General features: G+C 33.9%; 1 protein-coding gene across 1 annotated transcript in view; it reads left to right on the forward strand.

Moving 5' to 3' along the window:
• The window catches only part of LOC149792135 (uncharacterized), a 76,918-nt gene that overhangs the window by 33,483 nt on the left and 16,686 nt on the right, over positions 1–26,749 (forward strand). Inside the window, exons 3-7 of the mRNA XM_089969530.1 lie at positions 396–529; positions 3,476–3,561; positions 7,188–7,277; positions 12,281–12,361; positions 21,286–21,445. Of these exons, the coding sequence (XP_089825656.1) occupies positions 396–529; positions 3,476–3,561; positions 7,188–7,277; positions 12,281–12,361; positions 21,286–21,445 (551 nt within the window). The remainder of the gene's footprint in view (positions 1–395; positions 530–3,475; positions 3,562–7,187; positions 7,278–12,280; positions 12,362–21,285; positions 21,446–26,749) is intronic.

Here is a 26,749-nt window from a genome sequence, read left to right on the forward strand (position 1 = left end):
AAAACTATTCATCATTCCAAGTGATCATTCTGGGATTGAAACCAACTGTTGATGATTTTTTTTGGTGTGTGTTTAGTCTTGTAGGGTAAACAAAGGATAAATTGACATGTACATGCATAATTTTTAAGCTTATTATTCTTTTTACTGAGAAATATTTCCTTTGTAATGTGATAATATAAATGGCTAAGAATTCGTCCTAATATTGAAAAATGAACATATCCTTTTTCATTTTCCTTTCTACTCTTTTCAAAGTGAGGGACTTTTGAGTTCTTGCCAGGGACTCCCAGAAATAGGCTGGGGACTCCTGGATTTCTTGATTCAAGAGTACAGGACTGCTCATCCAGAAACTCTTATGAGAGCCCTATTACTGATTCCTAGTTGACCTTTTCTTTCAGCCTTGAAGTCATGGTATGGCATGGAGGAGCCAGGGTCGTTCTGGGCGTTCATTCAGGATGCATGTAAAAGTGTACCTCACAGTTGTATCTCCGGTATTGCCACACTTGATAATGTCAAGCCAGCCATTGCTAAGGTTAGCTGAAATCTAATTATAACAGTACTTTAGCATGGAGTATGTTATGATAACTCTGTTTTTCTGTCTGTCTGTTTGTCCATCTTATATGATATCTTCTTCTAAACATTTGCATAAAATTCTCAAATGTGGTAGTTATTTTCTTGACAGGCTTAACATATGCAAGAGTTGATTTTCTTTCTTTCTTTCTTTCTTTCTTTCTTTCTTTCTTTATTGGGGTCCCTTTCATAAACTTGTCCTGGACAAGTGGTTTCAGGAGATTCACTTGTCCCACTTACCTTTTCACTTTTCCCAAAATTTAACAGACTTGTCAACATTTAATGAGATGTATTTTATCCAAATAAACTACACAGCTACTTCTAAATCGATCAAAATATACATTTTGTCATTTAAATATGAACAGAGTTAGCTTCTTGATTAGCATAATTCACAAATTCATTGTTTCCAAGTATGATATGGGATGTGAAAAGTTAATACCCAGTCTTACCAATTAAAAATTAATGAACAATCCCAGCCATTTAATCAGTTCATAAGGGGAACCAACACCATGTCTCTATAGAGCCTTTCATTGGATTGATTCCCATCAAACAGCTGTTTTTTAATTTGGAGGGACTGTTTTCTAATTAATTTGGAGGGACCTTTTTAATTAATTTGAAGGGACCTTTTTTAATTAATTTGGAGGGACCTTTTTAATTAATTGGAGGGACCTTATTTAATTAATTTCTGCTGTGGGGGACCTAATATCTTAATACACTACTGCTCCTAAAGTCTTTAAGAACAGGTTTTACTGGATCAGGGCTGAGCCAATCTCATTGCCTTATGTTCTTAATGAATAAAATGAAGGCCACCCTCAAGCCACTTTTAAGATAAGGTGGTTGTTATAACACTAATTATATTGAATTCCTACCCCACTCAGGTTTTCGGTATCAGTTATTTCAAAATTACAACAGAACAGTGTGTTAGAAAATTGTGATGTAACTTTAAGAAAATGTTATAAAAGTTGTTTTGTTTTAGAAAACTCCACTCCTGGATGCTGGTTTGTTTCCATGGAGACTTTTTCTGTATATTTTTGTATGAGAAATACATTTACAACAATTATGATAGATACTTGCAGCATCACATATTTGAAATAATTATCTTTAATACTTGCAACATTAGAAGTTTTTAATAATTATCATAGATATTTCAAGCATTAGAAGTTTGAAATAATTATCATAGATACTTGGTGCATTAGAAGTTTCAAGTAATTATCATAATACTTGGTGCATTAGAAGTTTCAAGTAATTATCATAGATACTTAGAGCATTAGAAGTTTAAAGTAATTGTCATAAATACTTGGTGCATTAGAAGTTTTAAACAATTATCATAGATACTTGGTGCATTAGAAGTTTCAAGTAATTATCATAGATACTTAGAGCATTAGAAGTTTCAAGTAATTATCATAGATACTTAGAGCATTAGAAGTTTAAAGTAATTGTCATAAATACTTGGTGCATTAGAAGTTTCAAGTAATTCTCATAGATACTTAGAGCATTAGAAGTTTAAAGTAATTGTCATAAATACTTGGAGCATTAGAAGTTTCATGTAGTTATCATTGATACGTGGTGCCTTAGAAGTTTCAAGTAATTATCATAGATACTTGTTGCCGTAGAAGTTTCAAGTAATTATCATAGATACTTAGAGCATTAGAAGTTTCAAGTAATTATCATTGATACTTGGTGCCTTTGAAGTTTCATGTAATCATCAGAGATACTTGGTGCATTAGAAGTTTCAAGTAATTATCATAGATACTTAGAGCATTAGAAGTTTAAAGTAATTGTCATAAATACTTGGAGCATTAGAAGTTTCATGTAGTTATCATTGATACGTGGTGCCTTAGAAGTTTCAAGTAATTATCATAGATACTTGTTGCTGTAGAAGTTTCAAGTAATTATCATAGATACTTAGAGCATTAGAAGTTTCAAGTAATTATCATTGATACTTGGTGCCTTTGAAGTTTCATGTAATCATCAGAGATACTTGGTGCATTAGAAGTTTCAAGTAATTATCATAGATACTTAGAGCATTAGAAGTTTCAGTAATTATCATTGATACTTGGAGCATTAGAATCTTAAGTAATTGTCAGATATTTGGTGCGTTAAAGGTTTCAAGTATTTTCTTATATTGAATTTGACTTGTTATCTTACATAACACTGATTATTTTTTGTAAAATATTAGTTTTGGATTAGTAAATTAGTGTACACAGAACCAGTCACACATGGTGAAGTGAAGAAAGATGATAGTTGTACTGTATATGGTAAACCGTAAAATGTGTGAATTGGTTTGGTGAAGTGAAGAAAGACAATAGTTGTATTGTATATGGTAAGCCGTAAAGTGTTTGAATTGGTTTGGTGGAGTGAAGAAAGACAATAATTATACTGTTAGTGGTAAACCACAAAGAGTTGGAAGTTGTTTGGTGGAGTGAAGAATGACAATAGTTGTACTGTATATGGTAAACCGTAAAATGTGTGAATTGGTTTGGTGGAGTGAAGAAAGACAATAGTTGTATATGGTAAACCTTAAAAGTGTTTGAATTGGTTTGGTGGCAGAGCAACACAAGTAGGTTATTTTTGCAATGTAATACAGTATGCCACTTTGGATGTTAAATGAATGAAAAGCTGAATAATGCAGTATGCCACTTTGGAGGTTAAATGTCTGATATGCTGAATAATACATTATGCCACTTTGGACATTAAATGTATGAAATGCTAAATAATACAGTATGCCACTTTGGAGGTTAAATGTCTGATATGTTGAATAATACAATATGCCACTTTGGACATTAAATGTGTGAAACACTAAATAATACAGTATTTCACTTCCTGCTAATAGTTCATAGCAAATAATGTTATCCAACTTATTCAATAAATTTCATATCAACTAAATACTAAGATCTATTTATTTCAGGGTCGAGCCTGGTTGAGATGTGTGTTGATGGAAAAGCGGTTATCTGAGTACTTAACTACAGCTGTACACAACACTAGGTTGACAAGGTAATCTGACTACTTAATTACAGCTGTACACAACACCAGGTTGACAAGGTAATCTGAGCACTTAACTATAGCTGTATACAACACCTGGCTGACAAGGTATTCTGAGTGCATAACTACAGCTGTAACAACACCGTGTTCATAAATTAATCTGAGAGCTTAACTTCACAACACTAGAATGACAATGTATTATGAGCACTTAACTACAGCTGTACACAACACTATGTTGACAAGGTATTCTGAGTACTTAACTACAGCAGTACACAACACTAGGCTGACAATTTTGAAGGTATCCTGAATACTTAACTACAGCTGTACACAACACTAGGTTGACAAGGTATTCTGAGTTCTTAATTACAGCTGTAACAACAAACAGGTTGATAAATTAATCCGAGTGCTTAACTATGGCTGTACACAACACTAGATTGACAAGGTATTCTGAGTATTTAACTACAGCAGTACACAACACTAGGCTGACAAGGTATTATGAGTACTTAACTGCAGCTGTACACAAACCAGGCTGGCAAGTTAATCTGAGTACTTAACTACAGCTGTACACAACACTAGGTTGACAAGGTATTCTGAGTACTTAACTACGGCGGTACACAGTACTAGGCTAACAAGGTATTCTGAGTACTTAACTACAGCAGTACACAACACTAGGCTGACAAGGTATTCTGAGTACTTAGCTACATACATATAAATAACATTAGATTGACAAGGTAATATGAGTGCTCATCTACAGCTACACACAACACCAGGTTGATCAGGTCATCTGAGTACTTAACTACAGCCATACATAACACCAGATTGTCAGGGTAATCAGAGTACTTAACTACACACATAAATAACATCTGGTAAACTGTAGTATGAGTGCTCATCTACAGCTTACACATGACACCAGATTGACAAGGTAATCTGAATACTTAACTACAGCCATAAATTACACCAGATTGACATAGTAATCTGAGTGCTTAAATATAGCCATGCACAGCACCACACTGACATGGTAATCAGAGTACTTAACTACACGTAAATAACATGTGGTTAACAGTGTAATATGAGTGTTTAACTACAGCTACACACAACACCAGGCTGACAAGGTAATTTAAGTGCTTAGTTACAGCAATACTCAACACCAGGCTGACAAGGTAATTTGATTGCTTAATTACAGCCATACACAACACCAGGCTGACAAGGTAATCTGAGTGCTTAACTACAGATAGATAAATAACACTAGATTGACAAAGGTAATGTGAGTGCTCAACTACAGTTACACACAACACCAGGTTGACCAGGTAATCTGAGTGCTTAACTACAGCCATAAATTACACCAGATTGACAGTGTAATATGAGTGCTTAACTACAGCCATGTGCAACACCACACTGACATGGTAATCAGAGTACTTTACACACGTATATAACATCTGGTAAACTGTAATGTGAGTGCTTAAGTACAGCCACACATAACACCAGATCGACAAGGTAATCTGAGTACTTAACTGCACATATAAATAACATGTGGTTAACAGTGTAATGTGAGTACTTAGTTACAGCCATACTCAACACCAGGCTTACAAGGTAATTTGAGTGCTTAATTACAGCTGTACACAACACCAGACTGAAAGGTAGAGTTATTACAGCCATACACAACACCAGACTGACAATTTAATCTGAGTGCTTAACTACAGACATATAAATAACATGTGGTTAACAGTGTAATGTGAGTACTTAGTTACAGCCATACTCAACACCAGGCTTACAAGGTAATTTGAGTGCTTAATTACAGCTGTACACAACACCAGACTGAAAGGTAGAGTTATTACAGCCATACACAACACCAGACTGACAAGGTAATCTGAGTGCTTAACTACAGACATATAAATAACACTAGATTGACAAGGTAATGTGAGTGCTCAACTACAGCTACACATAACACCAGGTTGACAAGGTAATCTGATTGGTTAACTACATCCATACACAACACCAGATTGACAAGGAAATCTGAGTGCTTAACTACAGCTAGACACAACACCAGGTTGATATGGTAATCTGAGTGCTTAACTACAGCTAGACACAACACAAGGTAATGTACAGGAGAACTGATTCAGAATTGAACAAACTAAATCTCCCACTTGGGAGTCTAGAAAACTCCATTTGTGAAATTTATCTTAATTTCCCACTAAAGAATAAATCTATTAAGGAATTTATGAATCTGCCACATGTGGAGTCTATGAATTGGTTTAGGATCATCCAATAAAGAATCTGTAAATTTCTAAATTTCTGCATAGAATTGATTAAATCTTTTGTAAAATAATTTATTTATTTTTCAAGGAAATTAGTCATATAGCCGTGAATTATTTATATTTCTGTTATAAGGGTAGTAAAACAGAAATTGTTTTGTCATTGTCATTAATAATTTGACATTTTCATTTACTGTAAATTCGCTAGTGGAGGATGCATTTCATAATGTGACCATCCTATGAATGTTCTCAAATTCAATTCAGGGTTTGTACACTAATGTGCTTCATCTAATACAATCTCACATTTGATTTACTATTGTTGTAAATCATTTATACAGTTGAATTCTTTTTTGTTGTTGACAGTGCTATATAGCAATGAAAATAACTTTCTCATGAGGTATACAGCACATACCATCAGAGCAGTTTAACAAATACACATGAGGTATACAACACATACCATCAGAGCAGTTTAATAAATATTCATAAGATTCACAGTAAAATATTATCAGAGAACACTTTTGATAAATACTCATGAGGTATTCAGTAGATTGATATCAGAGCAGCTTAATAAATTTACACTATACAGTAGACTATAACATCAGAGCAGTTTAATAAATACTCATGAGGTATTCAGTAGTCTATAAAATAGAACAGTTTACTAGATACTCATGAAGTATTCAGTAGACTAACATCAGAGCAGCTTAATAAATACTCATGAGGTATACAATAGACTGTAACATAGGAACAATTTAATTACTACTCATGAGGTATTCAATAGATAGTAACATCAGAACAGTTTAATTACTACTCAGGAGGTATACACTAGATAGTAACATCAGAACAGTTTAATTACTACTCAGGAGGTATACAATAGACTTTAACATCAGAGCAGTTTAATGAATACTCATAAGGTAGCCTAATTGGTTAGAGTGTCTGCCTCGGATGTGGGAGGTCATGGGTTTGAACTGCGGCAGAGTCATACCAAGACTTATAAAAATGGTACTAGTAGCTGCCTCGCTTGGTGCTCAGCATTAAGAGGTTGGTGTTGTGACTGGTCGGCCTGGTGTCAGGATAATGTGACTGGGTGGGACATGATGTTACATGTTTGTGGCATGATTACATTAGTATAAACTGCCACACTGCAGACAATGTAGCGATATGACTGAAAAAATGTTGAAGTTACATTAAAAATCCAAGTCACATGCACACGCTCATAAGGTATTCAATAAAAATTGGAGCAGTGTAATAAAGTAATAAATAGGTTTTACCAAAGAAAATAAAACTTGTATTTCCTGGCACTTATGAATTTGCTAACCTTAGGCATTTGTGAAATTATTTAGGATAGTCAATTCACAAGCATGTATAATTCTCTTCTTTTCATTTTAGCAAGTACTATTTGGATGGTGCCATAATGTTGTCTGAGGATGTACCAATTCTCTTTGCTGAGCTTCTGGGACTGAATGCTATTGACTTTAGGTTTGTATTCTATTGACTTTAGGTATATATGCTATTGACTTTAGGTATGTATGCTGTTGACTTTAGGTTTTTATGCTATTGACTTTAGGTATGTATGCTGTTAGTATGTTCTGTTATGAAGGCTGTAAAAACTAGGGCAGTGTATTGATTTGTATTATAGTGTATTTTGATAGACAATGTTCTGAACACGATTGTCTAGCTTATTTCTGTCTTTATGGTGCAACAACGTGAGTGTTTTATGTTCTACACTTGTCTTTCCAACCTCAGAGGTTTTATACACCTGTCTTAAAGAATAGCAGATATGTTACGATGTCTTTACATCCATAGGTCAAAGGTAAATGTCATTGTGACAGGATTCTATTATGATGTCTGTGCATCCATAGGTCAAAGGTAAATGTCATTGTGACAAGATTATGTTATGATATCTCTACATCCATAGGTCAGAGGTAAACGTCAGTGTGACAGGATTATGTTATGATGTCTCTACATCCATAGGTCAAAGGTAAACGTCAGTGTGACAGGATTATGTTATGATGAATCTACATTCACATGTAAAAGGTAAATGTCAGTGTGGCAGGATTATATTGTGATGTCTGTATCTATAGGTCAAAGGTAAATGTCAGTGTGACAGGATTATGTTATGATGTCTCTGCATCCACAGGTCAAAGGTAAATGTCAGTTTGACAGGGTTGTGTTATGATGTCAGTGCATCCATAGGTCAAAGGTAAATGTCAGTGTGACAGGATTATGTTATGATGTCTCTACATCCACAGGTCAAAGGTAAATGTCAGTGTGACAGGGTTATGTTATGATGTCAGTGCATCCATAGGTCAAAGGTAAATGTCAGTGTGACAGGATTATGTTATGATGTCTCTACATCCACAGGTCAAAGGTAAATGTCATTGTGACAGGATTATGTTATGATGTCAGTGCATCCATAGGTCAAAGGTAAATGTCAGTGTGACAGGATTATGTTATGATATCTATACATCCACTTCTTACCAATTTTATTTCCACATAATAACTCCAGTTCTCTACAAACTAGTTATCAAACTGTGTGGCTTGCACTTGGGAAAGGTTTCTGTTGATTTCCAAGTCAAAGGTCAGAGGTCATAGGTAGAAGTCAGTGTGATTGGAATAAGAATAAAATTGGTTTGCACACAATAATTGTAACAAGAGAAAGCGTGAGATTCTGGATTTACGACAGAACACTTTTGATGGCAATACAAATGCAATGTTTAATGACAAATGACTTGAATGAGAAAAAAATTATGAATAATACGTGCATATAATATCCAAATATTGGATCAGTTAACATAATCCGCACAAACTAAATAATGAAATACAAATAAATGACCTTACACAGTACAAGGACAAGGGGTGAATGGTTCACAATGATTTCACAACGAAAGAATGATGTATTTTACTCAAATAGTAAAACTGGTATTTTACTCATAAGGTAAAAATTTATTCACTCAGATAGTGAAAATGATGAAAACAAAGGGACAGATGTACAAAATATCTTTACAGTCCCAAAAACACACTGGGTATTACAAACCCCAAAGATTAGTCCACGGCTAAAAGACTACATGTATGGAGTTACACACTCCATCACCAGCACACTTGGCTACCAGTCACACTGGTCAATCAAGCAGTCAGCATTCCAGGTTGGTTAATCAAGCAAGCAAAGCCCACCAATCTCGGTTAGCAGTGCCCAATCATCTGCTACTCAATCAACAACACTGTTTACTCAGCTCTACAGCTGCTATGGTTCAGCTTCACAGCTGCTATGGTCAACTTCTCTGGTTAGCTTTGCAGCTGGTACCACGTCAACTCCGATAACTCTGATCACACTGGTCACTCTGGTTTCTCTGGTCACTCAGGTCACTCTGGTCAGCTGAAAATACATCATAACACCGTTTACTATGCATGACATAGGCATAGATGATAAAACGTAAGGTTGTTATATATGGTAAGCTACACAGATTACATTATTGGCCTGATAATTACAAAACAACACACAAGCTTAGAAGTGAACCTAACCTTGTCCGACAAGAATCCTACGGTACTAAACATTTCTTAAAAATGCAACTTTATATATTGCTAATATAAATCTCTTGCTAAGTCACAAACAAGAATAGAAAATATTTGCATGATACTATGTAAGCCGAAGCTACATAGAAAATATACAAAGTGTGGTAGTACAATAGTTGTAATTTATACACAAGAAATTAATAACTCCCATACCTCTACAGCTTAAGATGTGCAAGTCCTTAAAAGTACAGCGCTCACTGACAAGACGTTCTGTAGTGTAAAGATTTACGGTGAGGCATTTATACACATGATGCCGCAATACACAATCATTATGCTGGAAATATTCAGTTCTTCCCATCAAAAGCACGTCGCATGTGTGGCATAGGGTGAACCAAACTCATTATTTCGAAATCTATATACAATATACATAATTCAGCCTCGGTTATCATTGTACACAGAAAATGAAACCCGAGTACATGTGTTTGATAAATAAAACGGATTTATACAATTCTATGACAATAATATTAGTTCTGTGTCACATACTGGTACCAAACTTGTAGATCACTTGCATGGTTCTATCTCGCATACTGGTAGAAAACTTTTTGATAGCTTGCATGGTTATATCTTGCATGCTGGTACCAAACTTTGTAGATAACTTGCGTAGTTCTTTGTCATATACTGGTACCAAACTTTGTAGACAGCTTGCATAGTTCTATGTCACATACTGGTACCAAACTTTGTAGATAGCTTGCATAGTTCTGTTACATATTGATACCAAACTTTGTAGACAGCTTGCACATGGGTTAGGAAAAAGCCCATAACTTTGGAACGAGGAAGCTAATAGCCAAAGTCACTGTGACTACAAGAACATAAATGGTTTCAAAAGAAAATAAAATCCAAACATTGGTTCAGCATGATACCTGGATCAAACTTTGTGATGGCAAGATGAACCCTTGGCTTTTAAGGTACAGAATAGGCCTATTGTTTTTGGAGGTCAAGGTCATTGTGTTTGCAGAATAACATTTAGTTTAGAGTAAGTTTCTTGGCCAAGTTTCATCAATGATTTACAGTTAATGTAATAAAAAATATATTTTAAGGTCTAGAGGCTAGAGGGGACAGTCATGGTAAGTTTAATAAGAAAAATCTGGTTTTTGCATAGTATGTTTAGTGGAAGGCTGTGCACCATGCCCAGAGTACCCACTCACTGAGACTCATTGACCAGTAATTATCTCCAGAGTCCATCATGTCCTACATGTCCCATCATCAAGGACCGTTAGACATGGAGCAGTTGTACTCTTCCTTTGACATTTGCCATTATGTAATTGCCATCTGTAATTACTCTTGCTTTCACAGTTGCCATTAGGAAATGTGTCATTTACAATTACTCATGCTTTCATGGTTGCCATTATGTAAGATTGCCATCTATAATTACTCTTCCTTTGACAGTTGCCATTATGCAATTACTATATATAATTACTCTTGCTTTCACAGTTGCCATTACATAAGATGCCATATTCATGCTTTCACAGTTGCCGTTATGTAATATGCCATTGGTTGCCATTACATAATATGCCATTTATAATTACTCATGCTTTCACAGTTGCCATTATGTAATATGCCATTTATAATTACTCTTACTTTCACAGTTGCCATTTTATAATTACTCATGCTTTCACAGTTGCCATTATGTAATATGCCATTTATAATTACTCATGCTTTTACAGTTGCCATTATGTAATATGCCATTTATAATTACTCATGCTTTCACAGTTGCCATTATGTAATATGCAATTTATAATTACTCATGCTTTCACAGTTGCCATTGTGTAATATGCAATTTATAATTACTCATGCTTTCACAGTTGCCATTGTGTAATATGCAATTTATAATTACTCATGCTTTCACAGTTGCCATTGTGTAATATGCAATTTATAATTACTCATGCTTTCACAGTTGCCATTGTGTAATATGCAATTTATAATTATTCGCCCTTTCACAGTTGCCATTATGTAATATGCCATTTATAATTATTCGCCCTTTCACAGTTGCCATTATATAAAATGCCATTTATAATTATTCGCCCTTTCACAGTTGCCATTATATAATATGCCATTTATAATTATGTGCCCTTTCACAGTTGCCATTATATAATATGCCATTTATAATTATGCGCCCTTTCACAGTTGCCATTATATAATATGCTGTTTATAATTATTCACCCTTTCACAGTTGCCATTATATGATATGCTATTTATAATTATGCGCCCTTTCACAGTTGCCATTATATAATATGCCATTTATAATTATTCGCCCTTTCACAGTTGCCATTATATAATATGCCATTAATAATTATTTGCCCTATCACAGTTGCCATTATATAATATGCCATTTATAATTATTCGCCCTTTCACAGTTGCCATTATATAATATGCCATTTATAATTATTTGCCCTTTCACAGTTGCCATTATGTAAGATGTTTTTAATGGAATGCATTTCATGCTATGTATTATTCAGCAAACTGTTTTTGTTTTTACAAAGTAAGAATTATAATAAGCCCATTAATATATGTGAAAATGACAGCTTGGCTAAAATATCTTATGACTAGGATTCATTTCTTAGCTATTTATTTTCAAAACATTTTTCTACCAAGTTTTAATTGTCTGTAAATGCGGACATGTCATTTCTGAATTTGTTTCTTTATAGCACTGGAAGGACAAGAGGGATATAAAAAGATAAACCAGTCACCAAGGCTCCTTGATAAAGTGTGTATGATTAAGAAACCATTCAAAATAGATGATAGTTTCAGATTTTGTTACCCTAGTATATATTGTAAGTAATGTTATCATTTAATTTGCTTTCAAAATAGACGATAGTTTCTGATTTTGTTACCCTAGTGTATACTGTAAGTAAAGTTATCATTTAATTCGCTTTCAGATTCAGATGTTTCTTTTTTTATTCCACTGACAGCTTCTGTTTAAAGGGAGACAATGTTGATCTGTCCACTCCAATGGTGGTTGACTATTCCCCATACTTGAAGTTTGAACAAAGGTTAGATGGGTTTTATGGTCATAAACAAAGAAATTAATGAGAAATTCACACACACACACACACACACGTTCAATTTTTTAAAGTGAACTTTAAATTGTCTCACTGCATGTTTTATTTCATATATAGATGAGTTTGCATTTTTAACCAGTCTTGACATGCATACACAAAAAACAATCAGTTTTTTATGATAGGTTTGAATAATGAACTTGAATGACTGGTTGTTAACTTTGCATGTTGGACATTTGAATAATGAACTTAAATGACTGGTTGTTAGCTTTGCATGTTGGACATTTGAATAATGACTTAAATGACTGGTTGTTAGCTTTGCATGTTGGACATTCGAATAATGAATTAAATGACTGGTTGTTAGCTTTGCATGTTGGACATTCGAATAATGAACTTAAATGACTGGTTGTTAACTTTGCTTGTTGGACATTTGAATAATGACTTAAATGGTTGTTAGCTTTGCATGTTGGACATTTGAATAATGAACTTAAATGACTGGTTGTTAGCTTTGCTTGTTGGACATTTGAATAATGAACTTAAATGACTGGTTGTTAACTTTGCATGTTGGACATTTGAATAATGACTTAAATGGTTGTTAGCTGTGTATGTTGGACATTTGAATAATGAACTTAAATGGTTGTTAGCTTTGCATGTTAGACATTTGAATAATGAACTTAAATGACTGGTTGTTAGCTTTGCTTGTTGGACATTTGAATAATGACAAATGGTTGTTAGCTTTGCATGTTGGACATTTGAATAATGAACTTAAATGGTTGTTAGCTTTGCATGTTGGACATTTGAATAATGAACTTAAATGACTGGTTGTTAACTTTGCATGTTGGACATTTGAATAATGACTTAAATGGTTGTTAGCATTGCTTGTTGGACATTTGAATAATGAACTTAAATGGTTGTTAGCTTTGCATGTTGGACATTTGAATAATGAACTTAAATGACTGGTTGTTAGCTTTGCTTGTTGGACATTTGAATAATGAACTTAAATGACTGGTTGTTAACTTTGCATGTTGAACATTTGAATAATGACTTAAATGGTTGTTATCTGTGTATGTTGGACATTTGAATAATGAACTTAAATGCTTGTTAGCTTTGCTTGTTGGACATTTGAATAATGAACTTAAATGACTGGTTGTTAGCTTTGCATGTTGGACATTTGAATAATGAACTTAAATGGTTGTTAGTTTGCATGTTGGACATTTTGAATAATGACTTAAATGACTGGTTGTTAGCTTTGCACATTGGACATTTGAATAATGAACTTAAATGGTTGTTAGCTTTGCATGTTGGACATTTGAATAATGACTTAAATGACTGGTTGTTAACTTTGCATGTTGGACATTTGAATAATGACTTAAATGACTGGTTGTTAGCTTTGCTTGTTGGACATTTGAATAATGACTTAAATGACTGATTGGTAACTTTGCATGTTGGACATTTGAATAATGACTTAAATGACTGGTTGTTAGCTTTGCATGTTGGACATTTGAATAATGACTTAAATGACTGGTTGTTAGCTTTGCTTGTTGGACATTTGAATAATGACTTAAATGACTGATTGGTAACTTTGCATGTTGGACATTTGAATAATGACTTAAATGACTGGTTGTTAGCTTTGCATGTAGGACATTTGATAGCAGCTGGCTGTAATTATTCCATTAATTTATTTGGTAATTATATTTTCATACTTTTACACCAGACAGTCCCAAAGTATAAGACTTGCAAAAGCCTATCTCCAAATCTTGAGACTTGTTAATATTTGATAGTTGAATGATTGCTAGGGACTATTTTTTGATTATAGTACAGGTAAAACCCATTATAACGCTATTCGTTAAAACTCTATTCTGCTTATGACGTGATGGCAGCATGGCTCCCATTTCTTAATTTAAGATGACCTCTCTTTAACATCCTACATACATGCTGTCAGGCTGATTATTCATATCCGTGGCAGATTTTTAATTCCAGCACTGCATTTAATGTTGCATTAACTTCACCGTGCACCGTTTCCACCGTCATATTGGCATGCATACAGTTCAGAAGTATATTTGATGTCTGATGAAACCTGGCAAACAAAACAATATATGACCAAGAGGTTAGTTAAAACTGATGACATCGAAATTTCAATGCACATTTTCTATGGGGAAGTTTTTCGAAAAAATTGTTAATGCGATCCAGCTTATATCATGATATTATTCTTTGGACACTGATCATTGTGTTATAACAGGTTTTACCTGTACTATCATCAGTCACATGGACTCGTGATGAGTATGTGTGTTCAAAAGCTGAAAACAATATACAAGCATTATAGTATATATATGTATTCTAGATGCAAATTGAAAAGATAGCAAATAAAGCTAACTTTTCTTATTACCCACAAAATACTAATTTTGGAAATAGTTCAACGTTAGATTTGACTCTGTTTGCTTAGGAACATTTTTGTTTTCGTGAGGCCATACATATGTTAAATGTTAAAGAAATATACATTTAAAAACGTAACAAAAGCATAAAATAATTTTGTTGCTCAAGATTTTGATACTAAATGTTAGGAAAGAAAGTATATATTTAAATAATGAAAACATTGGAAAGGAAATAAGGTAATAGAATGAATAGATCAAGTAAAATAAAATGAATAGTTCTGGTAATAGAATGAATAAATTAATAAAATGAATAGATAAGGTAATAAAATGAAGAGGTATGATGCTAAAGTAATAAAATGAATAGATAAGGTAATACAGTGAATAGATAAGATAGTACAATGAATAGATAAGATCATACAATGAATATATAAGGTATTAGTATGAATAGATACAGTGATAGAATGAATAGATATGGGAATAAAATGAATAGATAAGGAATACAATAAATAGATAAGGTAATAAAATGAATAGATAAGGTAATACAATGAATATATAAGGAATACAATAAATAGATAAGGTAATAAAATGAATATATAAGGTAATACAATGAATATATAAGGAATACAATGAATATATAAGAAATACAAGAAATAGGTAAGGTAATAAAATGAATATATAAGGAATACAATAAATATATAAGGTAATAAAATTTATAGATAAGGTAATACAATGAACATATAAGGTATTAGAATGAATAGATACAGTGATAGAATGAACAGATATGGGAATAAAATGAACAGATAAGGAATACAATAAATAGATAAGGTAATACAATAAATAGATAAGGTAATACAATGACTATATAAGGAATACAATGAATATATAAGGAATACAAGAAATAGGTAAGGTAATAAAATGAATATATAAGGAATACAATGAATATATAAGGTAATAAAATGAATAGATAAGGTAATACAATGAATAAAGGAATAAAATGAATAGATAAGGTAATAGAATGAATAGGTATGGTAATATAATAAATAGATATGGTAATAAAATGAATAGATATGGTAATATAATGAATAGATACGGTAATAAAATGAATAGATACAGTAATACAATGAATAAACAAAATGAATAGATGAGGTAATAGAATGATTAGATAAGGTAAGAAAATGAATAAAGGAATACAGTGAATAGATAAGGTAATACAATGAATAATGGAATAAAATGAATAGATAAGGTAATAGAATGATTAGATAAGGTTAGAAAATGAATAATGGAATAAAATGAATAAATAAGGTAATACAATGAATAATGGAATAAAATGAATAGATAAGGTAATATAATGATTAGATAAGGTAATACAATGAATAAAGGAATACAATGAATAGATAAGGTAATACAATGAATAATGGAATAAAATGAATAGATAAGGTAATAGAAAGATTAGATAAGGTAAGAAAATGAATAATGGAATATAATGAATAGATAAGTTAAGAAAATGAATAATGGAATACAATGAATAGATAAGGTAATAAAATGACTAATGGAATAAAATGATAAGGTAATAAAATGAATAATGGAATAAAATGAATAGATAAGGTAATACAATGAATAATGGAATAAAATGAATAGATAAGGGAATACAATGAATAATGGAATAAAATGATTAGATAAGGTAAGAAAATAATGGAATAAAATGAATAGATAAGGTAATACAATGAATAATGGAATAAAATTAATAGATAAAGTAATACAATGAATAATGGAATAAAATGAATAGATAAGGTAATATAATGATTAGATAAGGTAAGAAAATGAATAATGGAATAAAATGAATAGATAAGGTAAGAAAATGAATAATGGAATAAAATGAATAGATGAGGTAATACAATGAATAATGGAAAAAAATTAATAGATTAGGTAATACAATGAATAATGGAATAAAATTAATAGATAAGGTAATAGAATGATTAGATAAGGTAAGAAAATGAATAAAGGAATACAATGAATAGATAAGGTAGTACAATGAATAATGGAATAAAATGAATAGATAAGGTAATAGAATGATTAGATAAGGTAATACAATGAATAATGGAATAAAATGAATAATGGAATAAAATAGATAAGGTAATAGAATAATTAGACAAGGTAAGAAAATGAATAAAGGAGTAAAACGAATAGATAAGGTAATAAAATGAATAATGGAATAAACTGAATAGATAAGGTAATATAATTATTAGATAAGGTAAGGTAAGAAAATGAATAAAGGAATAAAATGAATAGATAAGGTAAGAAAAGGAATAAAATGAATAGATAAGGTAATAAAATGAATAGATAAGGTACCAAAATGAATAAAGGAGTAAACTGAATAGATAAGGTAATAAAATGAATAAAGGAATAAAATGAATAGATAAGGTAATAGAATTAATAGATAATGAATCTGAAGCAACAATACATTTGTGACAGAAACCTACATTTTTCCAGTAATTTAAGAAAGATGAGTTTCTTATTAACATTAATGATAAATTTCAGCATATTGTTTTGACTCTTGGACTTAAACTATGCAATCGAGATAAGTGAAGCCAAAAGGTTGAGTAAAATCAACAGATAATTTATTTGTCTAAGTTACAATGCAGAAGTGTGAGGGACACAGTATTGTGAATGAAATCTCAAATAATCCTAAATATCAAATCAAAAAGTATAGAATGTTCCAAAATAATTCCAACAGTCTTGAATGCCCTGATTTACCATAGTCCTGAATGTCCTGATTTACCATAGTCTTGACTGTCTGAAATGCCAATAGTCTTGAACATCCTGATATGCAAATATTCTTGCATGTCCTGATGTACTAATTAGGTAATCCAAAATTTCTGCTCTGAATACGTTTCTGATTACATTAACATTAGGAAAATAGGCTCAACTACCTCCCAAATCGTTCCCTCCCAGAGACAATAATTCTTCTTGTCTGTTTATAATATTTAGACAAAGGGCAGTAACTATTTCCAATTGCCTCTCCTTTCCACCTACAGGTGGCACCAGTTTAAGCATTCACTTGTTAACTGACAAGACTTTGTTCACTTTTTCTCCCAAAACCATGTGGATATTTTAAGGATTGTTCTACAGGTGATATACATTAATTTTCAAAACTTTGACCATAATTATGTGAATTTTTAATGTTGTTAATTATGGATTTCTTTTTTTCTTTCTCTTTCTTATATTTTTTTTTACAAATCAACCATGATGACTAAGTATGTGAAATGCAAAAATGCAAGCTAGTGAGAGGTCTCATGACTTGCTTCTCAGATATACAATGTGTACATTGTCAGCTACATGCAGCGTGTGCACCATTTGGTTGCAGAATACATGCAGCATGTGCACCATTTGGTTGCAGAATACATGGTCGACAGTTTTAAAACTGCAAGAAATTGAATGAAATGGGATATGAAAGGACTGCCAGTACTGATGTTTTGAAGGGCCAGAAGTGGTCCAAACTAGTCACCTTTGCTGATCATTGCCATATCTCTTCTGTCTGCATCTGTTCGAGTCCATCTGGCTCTTGATACATACCATTTATTGACCGTATGGCTTCCATTACATATCAAATAGAACCATGGAACATTCACATTGCAGGTAATCAGATTGGTAGATCTGTGGCATCCACCTAGCATTATTATTTTTCTGGCAGTACAGTTGTGTAGACTTATGCCCTGTTATCCATACTGGATGTTTTGATTTTGACAAGCCTTGTGTACTGATTCAACAACTGCATCCTGTTGATATGGTAGGTCATCTACTCATGACTTAGCCTCTTGGATGGTACCTTGACAGTCTTTGAGACAAAGGTCACTCCTTGTCTACACCTTTGGGAATGTGCTATCCTCATATACATCTTGATCCCATCCAGGACAGCCAGCACACTGAGTGTGGAGATAAACCTGATGATAGTTCATTCCACCATAGTGCAGACTGAATATAGCTTTAAGGTGGCATAATTTATAGGTGTTGCCAAACTCAGAATGTCTGCCACCTTCCATACTCTACATTGGCACACAGGACAAAGCCTCTGTTTTGATTACAAGGAAGTCCTTCCTTCTGTCTTTCCCTGCAATGGGGAAAAAAGATTTATTACCTACTCCATCTGCTAAGATTTGTGACCCACACAGTTCCAAAGTTTTTTAAATACTTTATGAGACTCATCTTCCAGTGTTCTTTGCAATCTCCCTGGTATAATACCCATTATGATGCCTTCTTCAGAGATCTCACAGAATTAGACAAGAACTATGCTGTGGTTAAGCTGACTTTGCTTCAGTGTTCAATAAAGACAGTCAGCACAACTCTTTGAAGCTTGTTAGCAGTATAGTGGTCATGTCTTCACTGTTGGATTTGGCACCTGTGGCAATTTTTTCCTGACTTATGTTCAAGGCCAGCAATACACATTTTGCCACTGACCCTGTGAACCTCACTTTGGATCACCTTTGCTTTTTGATGGCAAGATAGAGGAATTGTGGAGGCAGGCAGTCCAAGAACTGCCTCTTCATCAGGCACTCCAAGAACTGCCCCTCCATCAGGCACTCCAAGAACTGCCCCTCCATCAGGCACTCAAAGAACTGCCCCTCTATCTCATTGTGCAGCAGTGATCACCTTACATATTTCCAATTCACCCTCAATGATGTGATGACCAGAAACAAGGAGATATGGAATCAATCACTGCGCAACCCAAATGATGTGATGACTAGATACAAGGAGATATGGGATCAATCACTAATCAACCCATATAATATGATGACCAGATACAAGGAGATATGGGATCAATCACTACTCAACCCAAATGATGTGATGACCAGATACAAGGAGATATGGGATCAATCACTACTCAACCCTTATAACATGATGACCAGATACAAGGAGATATGGGATCAATCACTACTCAACCCATATAATATGATGACCAGATACAAGGAGATATGGTATCAATTACTACTCAACCCAAATGATGTGATGACTAGATACAAGGAGATATGGGATCAATCACTACTCAACCCATATACTATGATGACCAGATACAAGGAGATATGGGATCAATCACTACTCAACCCAAATGATGTGATGACTAGATACAAGGAGATACAGGATCAATCACTACTCAACCCAAATGAGGTAATGTCCAGATACAAGGAGATATGAATCAATCACTACTCAACCCAAATGATGTGATGACCAGATACAAGGAGATATGGGGTCAATCACTACTCAACCCAAATGATGTGATGACTAGATACAAGGAGATACAGGATCAGTCTCTACTCAACCCAAATGAGGTAATGTCCAGATACAAGGAGATATGAATCAATCACTACTCAACCCAAGTGATGTGATGACCAGATACAAGGAGATATGGGATCAATCACTACTCAACCCATATAATATGATGACCAGATACAAGGAGATATGGGATCAATCACTGGTCAACCCAAATGATGTAATGTCCAGATACAAGGAGATATGGGATCAGTCACTGCTCAACCCAAGTGATGTGATGACCAGATACAAGGAGATATTGAATTAATCACTGCACAACCCAAATGATGTATGATGTAATGTCCAGATACAAGGAGATATGGGAGCAATCACTACTCAACCCATATAATATGATGACCAGATACAAGGAGATATGGGACAATCACTGGTCAGCCCAAATGATGTAATGTCCAGATACAAGGAGATATTGGATCAATCACTGGTCAACCCAAATGATGTGATGACCTGAAACAAGGAGATATGGAAACAATCACTGCACAACCCAAATGATGTGATGACCAAATACAAGGAGATATGGGATCAATCATTGCTCAACCCAAATGATGTGATGACCAGATACAAGGAAATACAGAATCAATCACTACTCAACCCAAATGATGTGATTGCCTATTCTCATAACATTAATTTGATTGGGGAATGTATTTAAAGCAGAAAGCACATTTTTAGGTAAATTAAGTTTCCCTGAGAATACTTACTTGGTCATTTTACTTCCATACCCTCCCATTCTCCCCACCCCACCAAATTGTGCTGTCTTTGAATGAGTTCACAATAATTTATACATAATATGTTAATCCAGTCAATGAGCCCTTTTGTAGTTCCAGTGAATAATTAAAATAAATAATTCCTCTATATCTGCATACAGCTGCAAACTTTGATCATAGTTCCAAAATGCTGAAATGAAACAGGAATTCAGTTTTTATCAAGCCCTAATTATGCAAGTGCCCAGTTGACCTAATATGCAATAGAATGTTCTGGAAAACTAATAATTTCCATGGAAAATTCCACTAACTCATAAATAAAGTTAGGCTTTGAACATAAACACTAATAAACATCTTGTTTACTACATCAGTGTTGACCAGTCAGGTATGCATAAACTCCCTTTACAACCTTTCATGAAGGACAAAAGTTCAGTAAACAGTATAGGTAGACACAACAATATATAACAATACATTATCATGTTTCATTTTTATGGTGATATATAAGAATTTTTATATTTTCTAGCCGGGAGAGTCTCATTCATGATGAGGAAGAGTTACGTGCCCTGAGTATGAAGTCCAGTATTGACAGCAGAGTTAGCTCTGGAATGACAGATGAAGAGCTAGGTTATGTACAGAAATACAGGCTCTTGGACCAGAAGTACAAAAATGCATGTGAACAAAAGGTGAGAAAAAAATGAATTGGTATTTCTTTCATTGAAAACAAAATGACCTGACGATAAAGAATGGTGTATTTGGCCCCTTGAGAAAGGGGTATTTGGCTTATCAGGTATGTTTGCTCAGTGTGTAGCATTCCAGTCTAACAATCAGTGGGTTCAGATCTTGCCTGTGTAGGTCGGGTTTGGATGTTGTGGTACATCTCTTTGCTGTTGTGATGCTTCTTAATAGTATTTAATGTGCTTAGTCAAAGACCTGTTCATAAATTTGCATGGTAATTATTCTGGTTGGAAGTAATGATTTAAGAAGTGCAACAATAAAATTGGCAAAAAATAGTTTCTGAAATGCTATACAGTACCTCCCATGCTAGACATTTCTGTGAATATCAGTTATAGAGTGATTGCTCAGAATGGGCAGATCATATTTAAAATTAAAAATAGATAATAACATATATATTATATACATGTGTCAAAGAGACTTGCAATTTGATAAATTAGTTACAAAGTTTTAGTCTCTAGAATATTTTGTGCAGTATAGGTAGTGCAGTGTTGTGTCATGGCATTGCTGTTTTGAGTCATTAATACTGGAATTACTGTTTTGAGTCATTAATACAGGAATTACTGTGTTGAGACATTAATACTGGGTTTATTGTGTTGAGTAATCAATGCTGGCATTACTGTGTGGAGTCATTAATACTACAATTGTTGTGTGGAGTAATACTGGCATTACTTTGTTGAGTCATTAATACTGGAATTACTGTGTGGAGTCATTAATACTGTAACTACTCTGTGGAGCCATTAATACTGGCATTACTGTTTTGAGTCATTAATAATGGCATTACAGTGTGGAGTCATTAATACTGGCATTACTGTTTTGAGTCATTAATAATGGCATTACAGTGTGGAATCATTAATACTGGCATTACTGTTTTGAGTCATTAATACTGGCATTACTTTGTTGAGTCATTAATACTGGAATTACTGTGTGGAGTCATTAATACTGGAACTACTGTGTGGAGCCATTAATACTGGCATTACCATGTGGAGTCATTAATACTGGCATTACTGTTTTGAGTCATTACTACCGGCATTACTATGTTACATTTTTAATACTGGCATTTCTATGTTGAGTCAATAATACTGGTATTTCTGTGTTATTGATACTGGCATTACCTTGTTGAGTCTTTAATACTGGCATTACTGTTTGTAGTCATTAATACTTGCATTACCATTTGGAGACATTATTACTGACATTTCATTGTTATGTTATTAATACTGGCATTGCTCTTTTGAGGACCGCTCCAGTGGCCCAGTGGTTAGAGCATCCACTTTGGATGTGGGAGGTCATGGGTTTGATCACCGGCCGAGTCATACCAAAGACTTACAAAAATGATACTAACAGCTGCCTTGCTTGGTGCTCAGCATTAAGAGGTTAGTGTTAGGATTGGTCGGCCTGGTGTCAGGATTATGTGACTGGGTGGGACATTATGCTACATGTCTGCGACATGATGCCCCAGTGCTAGACATCACTATAAACTGCCACACTGCAGACATCATAGCTATATGACTGAAAAATTGTTAAAGCTACGTTAAAAATCCAAATCATGCACACCCACACACACTCTTTTGAGTCATTAATACTGGTATTACCTTGTGGAGTCATTAATACAGGCATTACTGTATGAGTCATTATTACTGGCATTAATGTGTGGAGTCATTAATATTATCATTACTGTGTGGAGTCAGTAATGGCATTACTGTTTCGAATTATTAATACTGGAGTTATTGTGTTGAGTCATTAATACTGGCATGAATGTGTGAAGTAATTAATACTGGCATTACAGTGTGAAGTCGCTAATACTGGCATTACTGTGTTGAGTCCTCAATACTGGCATTTCTAGGTGGAATCATTATTACTGGTATTACTGTGTTGTCATTAATTGGCATTTCTGTGTTAAGTTATATATATAATGGCATTGTCGTGTTGAGTCATTCATACTGGCATTACCATGTGTAGTCATTAATAATGGCATTACTGTATTGAGTAATTATTACTGGCATTACTGTGTTGAGTCATTAATATTGGCATTTCTATGTTAAGTAATTAATACTGGCATTACTGTTTTAAGTCATTATTACTGGAATTACTGTGTGGAGTCATTAATAATGGCATTACTGTATTGAGTCATTAATATTGGTATTTCTGTGTTATTAATACTGGCATTATTGTTTTGAGTCATTGATACTGGCATTATCATGTGGAGTCATTAATAATGGCATTACTGTGTGGAGTCATTAAATACTGGCATTACTGTGTGGAGTCATTAATACTGGCATTACCATGTGTTGTCATTAATACTGGCTTTATTGTGCAGAGTCATAATTCTGGCACTACCATGTGGAGTCATTAATACTGGCATTACTACATGGAGTCATTAATACTGGCATTACCATGCGTTGTCATTAATACTGGCTTTGTTGTGTTGAGTCATAATACTGGCACTACCATGTGGAGTCATTAATACTGGCATTACTGTGTGAGTCATTAATACTGGCATTACTGTGTGGAGTCATTAATACTGGCATTACTGTGTAGAGTCATTAAATACTGGCATTACTGTGTGGAGTCATTAATACAATGTTATGCAAAATGTGATCAATCACTTACCAGTGTCATACATAGAAATGAGATAAATCACCATAGCAGTGTTATACATAGAAATGTGATCAATCACCATACCAGTGTTATACATAGAAATGAGATCAATCACTTATCAGTGTCATACATAGAAATGAGATAAATCACCATACCTATGTTATACATAGAAATGTAATCAGTCACCATACCAGTGTTATACATTGATATGTAATCAGTCACCATACCAGTGTTGTACATAGAAATGTGATCAGTCACCATACCAGTGTTATACATAGAAATGTGATCAGTCACCATTACCATGTTGTACACAGAAATGTGATCAATCACCATACCAGTGTTATACATAGAAATGTGATCAGTCACCATACCATTGTTGTACACAGAAATGTGATCAGTCACCATACCAGTGTTGTACATAGAAATGTGATCAGTCACCATACCATGTTGTACACAGAAATGTGATCAATCACCATACCATTGTTGTACACAGAAATGAGATCAGTCACCATTACCATGTTGTACACAGAAACGTGATCAATCACCATACCAGTGTTATACATAGAAATGTGATCAGTCACCATACCATTGTTGTACACAGAAATGTGATCAGTCACCATACCAGTGTTGTACATAGAAATGTGATCAGTCACCATACCATGTTGTACACAGAAATGTGATCAATCACCATACCAGTGTTGTACACAGAAATGAGATCAGTCCCCATTACTATGTTGTACACAGAAACGTGATCAATCACCATACCAGTGTTATACATAGAAATGTGATCAGTCAAAATACCATTGTTGTACACAGAAATGTGATCAGTCACCATACCAGTGTTTTACATAGAGATGTGATCAGTCACTATACCAGTGTTTTACATAGAAATGTAATCAGTCACCATACCAGTGTTATACATAGATATGTAATCAGTCAGCATACCAGTGTTGTACATAGAAATGTGATCAGTCACCATACCAGTGTTATACATAGAAATGTGATCAGTTACCATTACCGTGTTGTACACAGAAATGTGATAATTCACCATACCAGTGTTGTACACAGAAATGAGATCAGTCACCATTACCATGTTGTACACAGAAATGTGATCAGTCACCATACCAGTGTTGTACATAGAAATGTGATTAATTACCATACCAGTGTTGTACATAGAAATGTGATTAATTACCATACCAATGTTGTACATAGAAATGTAATCAGTCACCATACCAGTGTTATACATAGATATGTAATCAGTCAGCATACATGTGTAAATAGAAATGTGATCAGTCTCCATACCAGTGTTATGCACAGAAATGTGATCAGTTACCATTACCATGTTGTACACAAAAATGTGATCAATCACCATACCAGTGTTGTACACAGAAATGAGATCAGTCACCATTACCATGTTGTACACAGAAATGTGATCAATCACCATACCAGTGTTATGCATAGAAATGTGATCAGTCACCATACCAGTGTTGTACATAGAAATGTGATTAATTACCATACCAATGTTGTACATAGAAATGTGATCAATCACCATACCAGTGTTGTATATAGAAATGTGATCAATCACCATACAGTGTTGTATATGGAAATGTGATCAATCACCATACCAGTGTTGTACATAGAAATGTGATCAATCACCATACCAGTGTTATATATAGAAATGAGATCAGTCACCATACCAGTGTTGTATATAGAAATGTGATCAATCACTTACCAGTATTATACATAGAAATGTGATCAATCATTTACCAGTGTTATACATAGAAATGAGATAAATCACCATACGAGTGTTATACATAGAAATGAGATAAATCACTTGTCAGTGTTATACATAGAAATGAGATCAGTTACCACACCTGTGTTATACATAGAAATGTGATCAGTCACCATACCAGTGTTGTACACAGAAATGAGATCAATCACCATACCAGTGTTGTACATAGAAATGTGATGAGGCAGCATACCACTGTTGTACACAGAAATGTGATCAGTCACCATACCAGTGTTGCACAGAGAAATGTGATTATCACCATACCAGTGTTGTGCATAGAACCATGATCAGTCACCATTCCAGTGCTGTACACAGAAATGTGATCAGTCACCATACCAGTGTTATATATAGAAATGAGATCAGTCACCATGGCAGTGTTGTATATAGAAATGTGATCAATCACTTACCAGTGTTATACATAGAAATGAGATCAATCACTTACCAGTGTTATACATAGAAATGAGATAAATCAACATACCAGTGTTATACATAGAAATGAGGTAAATCACTTGCCAGTGTTATACATAGAAATGTGATCAGTCACCATTACCATGTTTTACACAGAAATGTGATCAATCACCATACCAGTGTTATACATAGAAATGTGGTCAATCACCATACCAGTTTTATACATAGAAATGTGATCAGTCACCATTACCATGTTGTACACAGAAATGTGATCAATCACCATACCAGTGTTATACATAGAAATGTGATGAGTCAGCATGCCATTGTTGTACACAGAAATGTGATCAGTCACCATACCAATGTTGCACAGAGAAATGTGATTATCACCATACCAGTGTTGTGCATAGAAATGTGATCAGTCACCATACCAGTTCTGTACACAGAAATGTGATCAGTCACC

This window comes from Sinohyriopsis cumingii, chromosome 9 (assembly GCF_028554795.1).
Source record: "Sinohyriopsis cumingii isolate HCF-2022 chromosome 9, ASM2855479v2, whole genome shotgun sequence".
Taxonomy (NCBI): Eukaryota; Metazoa; Mollusca; class Bivalvia; order Unionida; family Unionidae; genus Sinohyriopsis; species Sinohyriopsis cumingii.